This window comes from Pleuronectes platessa, chromosome 19, assembly GCF_947347685.1.
Source record: "Pleuronectes platessa chromosome 19, fPlePla1.1, whole genome shotgun sequence".
In the NCBI taxonomy this organism is placed as follows: domain Eukaryota; kingdom Metazoa; phylum Chordata; class Actinopteri; order Pleuronectiformes; family Pleuronectidae; genus Pleuronectes; species Pleuronectes platessa.
In genome coordinates, this window is record NC_070644.1 from 9,182,861 (window position 1) to 9,191,920 (window position 9,060).

Here is a 9,060-nt window from a genome sequence, read left to right on the forward strand (position 1 = left end):
CTATTATTTTATGTCTAGCTTTTTGTCTTTATCGTTGCCATTGTATTTTTTTATTTTTTATTTTTAACCCAATCCTCCTATTCTTCCTCATCTTCCTTTAAAAAAAACTTTTCAACTTCTTCTCTTTTATTCATGTGCATATTATTATTTTAGTGGTTTTAGCCCAATCCTCCTGATCTTTTGTATCTTACTTTTTTTTCCACATGGTTTAGTGGCTGCTGCCTCTGTGTAACGAAATGTTCTGTATAAATAAAGATTGGCTCATTAACACTTTAAATCTTCCATACATGGCTGTAAACAAGGTGCACGTGTAGGAGGGATCGTCATCATCAGCAGTGCGCATGCGTGGGTTTGACGTGCGGCGCATAGAAGTAGAGAGTCACTTTGAGTCCGAGCTGCAGAAACCTCAGGACTACGTCGTTTATCCACCATGAAAAACCTGCGCTTCAAAGATTTCTTCTGGGTGAGTTTCTGTTCTGTGGTCTGGGTTTATTTGTTTATTATAATGTTTAATTTGAATTTCAGTCGACAAAAGTACAAAAATAAATGTAATTTAATTTCACTGTTCTTGGACCATAGTTTCTCTAATATTGTGATGTTTTTGGCCTCACCTAAAAGCTCTTAATAGTTGGTTTATGCAGTGAAGGGAACAATATGTTCTGATACATTATTGAAGTAAAAGTAGCTTTTTAAAATTGTAAGAATACTCAGGCACAAGTAAAAGTACTGCATTGGAAAGTTTGCTGAAGTCGAAGCATTATTATAAGTACAGTTATAAAGGTTATTCTATAAAGACTCATTTATATTTAAAGTATCACAAGAAATAAAAACAATAACTTTTACATATATGTAAAAAGTCTAGCTTGATCAAATGGAGCCAACTTTATCTTTTACATATATTCAGTTACCTCTATCTGTAACAGTGCATCGTATGTTTTGCATGTGAGGTAACAATTTGCAAAGTAACTCGCTGTTTGATGGATGTAATGGAGTAAAAAGTAAAAATATCTTCTAAAATGTTGTGCATCATAGATAAAGATACTCAAGTAAAGAACCTGAACCAGACAGAAAGTCAATAACCTACAGATTTTGCCATTCACATGGTTTGGATGATTATAGGCTGTTAGTCTGAGTTCATACCTTAATTATGGAGATGTGCAGTTCAAAACACCAATTTACAGTCACTATGAAAGATCATAATGTCTAAGTGTTTATTTCTGTGTGTGTGTGTGTCGTGGTGCAATGTGTGAAGTTAGAGTAAAGCAGAGTCGGCCTCTCTAACATGGACGAACAGGGTTTCAATCAGCAAATAGTGGTCGATGTGGTTGTGAAGCAAAGATCTGCACAAACTGTCTGTTTACAACAAGAAAAGTGGTTTTAGAGTATTTATCTTAACAAATATCCCCAACTGGTATTTTTCTTCACAACCAAAGACGTTGAACAGACTATTTGTCTTCATCTTATTGACAGAACTCTGACCTGACATGCACTGGAGGATATGATGTCATCATTCAGTATCTCAATGATGGAAAGAGGACATGCAAGGAGGTGGAGGACTTCCTGAAGGCCAGGTAACGCAAAGCTCTGTATGAGAGAAGATGTCAAAATAGGTGGATGCTAATTCTGCTCAAGCTGGTAGTTAGGGTGCGAACTGTATAGTTGTCATGCAATGAGTTGTGCTGTAAGACAGATGGTCACTATATAAGTTTTTATCCAAGGCTACAGATGTGTACACAATGAGTCACTGCGAAGGCCTGGTTTTAATCTCCTTGGCGACATTAACAGCAGGAATATGTGATTGATTAGAGAAGTTGAACCTAGATGTCTTGAGTTTATTACATCGTGGAACTTTTTAGAAAAGTTACTCTGTGTTGTTTGTTATGCGTCAAAATGATTTCCTTATGTTTTCTAAAAGGTTTCAGCGGTGCAGTCTCCTGAAAACATTAATTTGAATTCTGCTCTAGTACATCCAGTATTGAAAATAATCCCAAAAGCTTCCAAAGCACATATTTTTACATGCCCCTCATTAGAGTAAAAATTGTATATGATTTGTGCCTAACATCGTTCTTAAAATTAAATTGAATGGGAATAGAAATGGAAAATAGGAGATGCACCATGGTAGAACAAATTTATGAAAAGAGCTTCTAATAAGTTTTAGATTTGTATCATTATTCCATCCTTTCTCCTTCATGCACAAACACACAACAATGATACCAACTGTTTATAAACAGAGATATAAAACGTCCCTGAGGAGCTTCGAACATGCAGACGCAGGAATTCAGTTCCTCAGTCAAAGTGGTTATTTCCTGTTTCTCTTTTCCCCTAATGCCTTTACCAGGAAGCAGACTATGGGTGTCTCCAGGAGGTTATCGAAAAATATGAATAAGATTAAAAAAAATATATTTTTATTTCTCAATAATGCCAAATCGATTTATTCCACTCTATAATGTTTAACTAAAAGTTTATAATGGTTAACGATTAATATGCTAAAGCAGAGTCTGCTTTGGCACTCTTAAGAAAGAGTGTGTGTGTGTGTGTGTGTGTGTGTGTGTGTGTGTGTGTGTGTGTGTGTGTTTGTTTTCAGGTAAATCACAATATAATAGGATCATGTCAACGTCATTGAGATCCTGTCCGTCTGCCTGTATGACATATCACATATCAGTGTAGCTTTCATGTAATTTCATTTGCAGTTTATGAGCTGTAGGTTTCCTTCTGTACTGTGCATGTTGTATTTGCTTGCACAACAGACTCAGGGTTGTAATTTATCATCCAGGGCTTCAATTGAAGAGAAATACGCCAAAGATCTCCTGGGTTTGTCCAAGAAGGTGTGTGGACACAATGAGATGAAGTAAGCAACCTCCGTGCTGTGCTGTTAATATGTGTTTTTTCCAGATCTGCTGTTTGTACAGTGAGACAATTCGATCTGTGTTTCCCTTTAGTTTGTTTGCAGCGATGCAGCAGAACAGGTCAAAGCAAAGATAGAGTCTGGTCACCGAGTGAAGATTCAATCTCACGCTTGTTAAAATGTGGAAATAAGGATTGCATTAGTTTGCAAGATTCCAATGAATAGAGTTTTTAATCCGGTTTTATTAGTTTAATTTTGACCCGGTGGTGTTTCTGTATCAGTCAAGTTCCCTTTCTGTGTGTGGTTTCTATTAAAAGGAAGTAAAGTGGGAGTTGGAAAGAAGACTTGTGGGGGAGGTGGGGTCAGCCAAAGATGAAGTATTTTTTGTAATTTTTTGTAAGCACACTTTTAGTGTGAATTAGGCGTTTCTGTGTATGAGCTGGGAGGCTTTGCTGCAATATTTATAAGCCACAAGTGAGAAAAGACAGAAGTTACTGTGTTTCCTCAATAAGAAAACGGTAGTCAATGATAAGCCAGGTCTCTGATAATGTCCTGGTGTAATTTTAACAATTTTTTTTCATGCACTGTGTAGTGGGTATTAATAGGTTACAGATTGTTTTATGTTTAAAATCCACATATAACTCCTATTCCTTTTGTTCTCATAGCACATTGAAGAGATCCCTGGATGTGTTCAAATTACGTGAGTAAGCTTAACGTTTTGGAGTCCTAATAAAAGCCACTATTGTGTAGTCATAGAGTATTTTTTGTTTAAATTCTAAGATTTTTCTTCCATGCAGAGACTGAACATGTGAGTCTATCACACCTACAGCTGGCACAGAGCATGAGGGAGGAAGCCAAGAAACTGGAGGAATTCAGGGAAAAGCAAAAAGACTTGAGGAAAAAGGTCGGTGGGTTTATTATCGCCTCTTAGGACGTTAAGCCTTCATTGCCTGTGTGTCTGTTTTTGTCCATTAGGATTACGCAAAAACTATTGAACCAATTGTTTTAAACTTTGTATATTGGTGGGATTTATTTATCTTTTTCTTTAACAATGTGAGATTTCCCCCAAAATTTGTTGAATTTATTTTAAAAAATATTTTGACATACGTAGATAAGAGTTCTAATATCAATGAACAGATGAATTTTTGGTCCTAATCCTGATTTATTTTTACTTCTTTTTATTTCCTTTTATCAAATGCAGTCATAAAGTATATCACATCCAATCATTTTTAACATGAAATTAGGTGCCACGGGTACAAGTCTTAGGCTAGTAGGGTTAACTGTCCATGGATGTCTTGGGCCCAAGCCATCAGGATCCAGGCATATCAGAATTGAGTTACACATTAACATTGTCCACAAACACAGTACTTTATTCAGTTACTTAACAAAAGTTCCTTTACACTATACTTTGAATATATTGTGTTTAATGTGTCAAGTCTGCAGAACATTTCTGTTTACAACATGTATATGCAACACGGTGACAAAGTGTCTGATCAGAACTGATGGAGGTAAGTTAGTTCTGAGGCAATGCAGGATAAGTAGGGGTCTAAATTCAACCTTGTGATTTCAGATTGAACAACAGATCGATGCTCTGCACAAACAGAAGTCCTCACAGTACAAGAAGACAATGGATGTAAGTCATAATGTAAAAGCATAAGCTCAATGTGAAATAAACAAGCACAAGGGCGATCATGTACCTCTGATATGGATAAGATCAGCTTATCGATGATGCAGACTCCATATTGATTGACTTGCCAAACCTCCTGTTATCAATATTCAAACAGACCCAAGCTTGGATGCAAGAGAAAACCAGAAGTATTTTTTATAAACAGTGACGCTGGACACCAGTACAAGTTATGATTCATGTCAGATGAGTTTCAGTTGTGTCGAGAGCGCAGTGAAAATGAAGCCCAGTGTCTGTCCTTCCCCTTTGGTGGAGGAAGTGGGGTCGACCGCTCCAGGAAGTGAACCACGGGGCTTCATTTCACACATGACAATTACAGTCAAAAGAAGAACTGCGTGTGGGGCACTATGCAAATCAGGATAAAATTAGTCTGTGCCAACAACAGAGCTGATGCCAGTAGATTGAAGCTGAGAAAGACATAAACTTCTCATTAACGTTCCATGATGATGATGATGATGATGATGATGATGATGTTGTCCTCAGTCAAAGAAGACGTACGAGCAGAAGTGCCGAGATAAAGAAGAAGCCGATCAGAATGTGAACCGAAACACCAACACTAACAACACTAAGCACATGGAGAAGGTACAGGGGAGTTTTCCACAGACTTATTATAATATTTACTGAAGAAGCAAGAGAGTATAAACATGGAACGTCTATTCTACCCTCGGAGGAATTAAAACCAAACTTACGGTAAAAAGGAACAAACAAGAACTACCTAAAATAACAGACACACCATCACATTTGACATGCTAACATGGAGAAGGCAGGATGTATGACCGTCATGCCCTCAATCTAATAATACAGTCCATGAAAATAACCTATGAGCAGTGTTTTTCTGTATATGGTTGCGATGTGTTGAGCTACTGATGAAAACTTATTGGTCACATGTTCTTCATCCTCCTTCAGCTCAACTCAAAATCGCAGCAAGCAAAACAGAACTCAGAGGAAGCAGGTAAGTGAAGAAACATTGATAATAGGCAGGGTGCATTTTGTGGATTCATCCAAACTGTTTGACCGTACTATTGGTGTCAGTTTATTACCCAAGGACTCCGACATTCATGTTCCCTAGAGGATGAATCCTACTTATTTGGGTGATCCCTAAGCTTGTTTCTCTTCTGGTGGGTTTCAGTTCATGTTTCTTTAGTGCCATCATCAGTCCTATACACTGTCAGTGATGTGTGAGGAACTCTCGTAGATTCTAAAACACAAAACCAGTCTGACTTGAGTATGTAACAATAGTAATATTATGAATGTGTTTGTGTACTTATATCATATTTATACCGTTTATTGTGTGTTTGATTGGCAGACAGGTTATACCAGCAGAATGTGACCACACTGGGGAAGATCACAGACGAATGGATGAAGGAACATGTGAAGGCCTGTGAGGTAGGACTCTGTAAGACTCAAGATTATTTCAAATGAAATAGAACGTGCATTATAGAAGCTGAAACTTTTGTTTCAGATGTTTGAAAAACAATCTGTGGAGCGAATCAACTTTCTGAGGAATGCAGTGTGGACCCATCTGAACCAGCTCTCCCAGCAGTGTGTGACCGGTGACGAGGTAAAGCTGCCGTTATCCTTAACCATATATTAGCAGTGGATCAACTGAAAGGGGTCGCTCATAGTCACTAATCCGTAGAGAATTGTATTAAAACCCTGCAGCTCTATGTGTCATGTTAGCATCTTTTAGCTCCTTGTTTTGGTGTTCTATTTCGGTATCTTTCTTTTTTAGTTCACTGTAACCGCTCTTATTAATTTCTAGGTAAAAGAGTACCAATAATAAACACATTGTCCCACATTACCGGCCTCAACCAAACAGAAACTTCTAGCAACTGGCTGGTGAAACATTTAAATGCGTAAGAGCCACATGTTTGCCTCAGGAGCTGGTTGAGACCAAAAAAGGAGCTAAAAGTAAAGTAAATACTGGATTTCAATTTGTCGGGTGGACACAAAAATGACAGGATATTCATTCTAAAGTTACTAAATGCCAATTGGAAGAGAAACAGGCAACTGGAATCCTAAAATACTGTGAATGTAACATTTATAAACTTTCTTGGACGACTTTTTAACTGCGACCTGGTCATGTTGTGTCTGTCCTTCTTCTTGTGCTACGGGCCAACAGCTGTATGAGGAAGTGAGAAAGTCGCTGGAACAGTGTGACGTCCAGGAAGATATCGAGCACTTTGTAAACCTTAGGCGGACCGGTGATAGACCACCAGGTATGAATGCAGGAACTGATGATGCACCAGAGTACACGTGAACTGAGCTTTCACACGTGCACCACGACCCTGAATCTTTCTAGACATGAAGTGTGTGAACGCAAATGTCAGAATCAGTGGAAACAGGCATTGCACAGAGCCAATCAGACGATCTCTGACCTTGTGCTGCATGTGTAGAAGTTCATTTCTGGACAGTGTCTGCAGATCATAGGAAAAAAATAGCTGAGAAGAGGATGGTAGTAATTCAACACACACGTATGCACCGTGCCACCAGTGACCAGCGAGAGACCAGTATCGTTTTTTTTTTCTCTCCAACAGCTTCAGTTCTGTATGAGAACTTCTACACTGGTCAGAAGTCTGCCAATGGAGCTCCACCCTCTCGACTTCCTCCACCAATCACCAGGTAAACAAGATAAGGCTCCTTATTCCTCTAACTGCAACTGTGTGCTCTCATTGTGTTCCTTGTTCTGTGAATTTGCAGGAGGGGGCCGTTACCTGATCCAACACACAGCAGGGCGGGTATGTTTCCTGTTTATTTTTAATATTGTGTGTTGCTTGCTATGATAATGTGGCTGATGAGGCTTAGTTGCAAAAAGGGTGTGATCGTGAAACTGCACGTCTCCAAACCACAGGCAGTGGAGGGAGGGGGGTGGGGGCGTGCGGGTCACCAGATGTGACATGCACCACTTTCTTCTCTATAGACGCAAATAGAGAATAGAGAATCATCCAGGACAGGTTAACACCCTTTCAGTGCATATAGCACTGGTTTCATCAAAGGTATATCCTAAGCCAAAGGAATCCACCACATTTTGTGCAAAAAAATATGTAAACTTTCCTCTCAGTTACTCTTTACGATTGAATGTGATGTGAAAATAAGCTTGAATGAAGGATTGATTTGCGAGCGCGGACTAAACCACAGCTCCCATGAAAAAAGTGTCAGATCCAGGATTTTATTATCACAACTGAGAGATAGAATTTTACAATTTCACCGATCTCGGAAAAAAATGGGAACATTTAGGGAACTGATATGTTGTGTGTCAAATTTGGTGTGTGCCCACTCCTGAGTGACATTTTACTTATTTACATGGTCTTTTCAGTTTACAGATACAGTTTTTGTATATTTGGAGTTAATGGTTAGAGAAGGCTGTCAGTAGCAAAGACATGCACACTGTAATTTAACATGAATACTGGGCATTTATGGGAATTTAGTTGAAACATTTAGTTAATTTTACTATGAGAGCCTAAGTGACACATTTTTACTGCAGTCCCCGTGTCAGTGTGTATAAAAAGAAAGGTAATTTTCGTGGGGAGATAGAAGCGTGAGGCTTTATCACGAACTGAAGCGTGGCTGCACGATTGTGCTTATCATAATGAACAATGGTGTGTCTGATGTGTGCTTTGATTCCAGATGATACGATCTACTCGACAGTGCAGGACGCAGGCTACAGTGTCGTCCAGTTCTGAGACACAGATGCAGTTACTGTGTGTCCCGTGCAGAGCTGGAGCTTTGTCACAGGCACGAAGTTTATCTATGATCAGTTACTTCCTCTTTCTTGCTTCCTTGTGAAGATAATCTTTTACCAGGTGGAAAATTAGTAACTGTGTACATATACATGGTTCATTTGAGATCCTTTCACTGTGTTATAAACAGTACAGTTAACATAATTATTCTATTTGAGGGATTTTTGGTGTTTTTTTAAAATCAGAACTGGCTAAAATGTTTTGTGCAATAGAACAGACGCTTATAAGAGTATAAAAAACATAAAACAGTGACGTTTAACACATTTCTGTATCAACTTCCTACTCAGATATCTATACCGGGATGTAGAGCTCTATCCTCCGTGAAGATGCATCTAATCTATGTTCCATTTGGAATTTTACATAGAGATTCACATAATGAGAAACTGTGTCAGCTGAGTTGAGCCTGAATACTCTTATCTCCTGTACCTGCGCTGTGCAGGATATAAAATACCAGACCGTGTTCCAGTTCCAATCTGTCCCACAGACTCATTTCCATTCTAAGAAAGGTCTATGGTCTACACTGACATTGTAGACATTGACAGTGTACAATTGTGAGAAGTTTTGCACTTTGATTTAATGACTTAATGGTTGTGTGTTACAAACTGTGAGGACGTTTAAAACTGGAGGAATAAAGAGGAATTGAAAAAAGCTGATCTGAGCTGGTGTTTCGTGTTATTTACTTAAATGTGGCAACTGTTTCCATGTCCTGACATCATCTGGTGCATGATACTGTAATAGGTTACACATATTATAGCTGCAGTTGACCCCCATGATACCGGACACCATTTAAA

At 38.6% G+C, this 9,060-nt stretch overlaps 1 protein-coding gene across 1 annotated transcript; it reads left to right on the top strand.

Moving 5' to 3' along the window:
- Positions 1-304: 304 nt before the first annotated feature.
- On the top strand, positions 305-8,922 carry pstpip2 (proline-serine-threonine phosphatase interacting protein 2). The gene is made up of 14 exons (XM_053411019.1): positions 305-463; positions 1,471-1,571; positions 2,774-2,848; positions 3,511-3,545; positions 3,643-3,749; positions 4,416-4,478; positions 5,013-5,111; positions 5,436-5,481; positions 5,836-5,915; positions 5,992-6,090; positions 6,652-6,748; positions 7,067-7,151; positions 7,230-7,267; positions 8,157-8,922. Exons 1-14 carry the CDS (start codon positions 431-433, stop codon positions 8,210-8,212), a joined length of 1,014 nt encoding a protein of 337 aa, XP_053266994.1. The 5' UTR covers positions 305-430; the 3' UTR covers positions 8,213-8,922.
- The last annotated feature ends 138 nt before the right edge of the window (positions 8,923-9,060 follow it).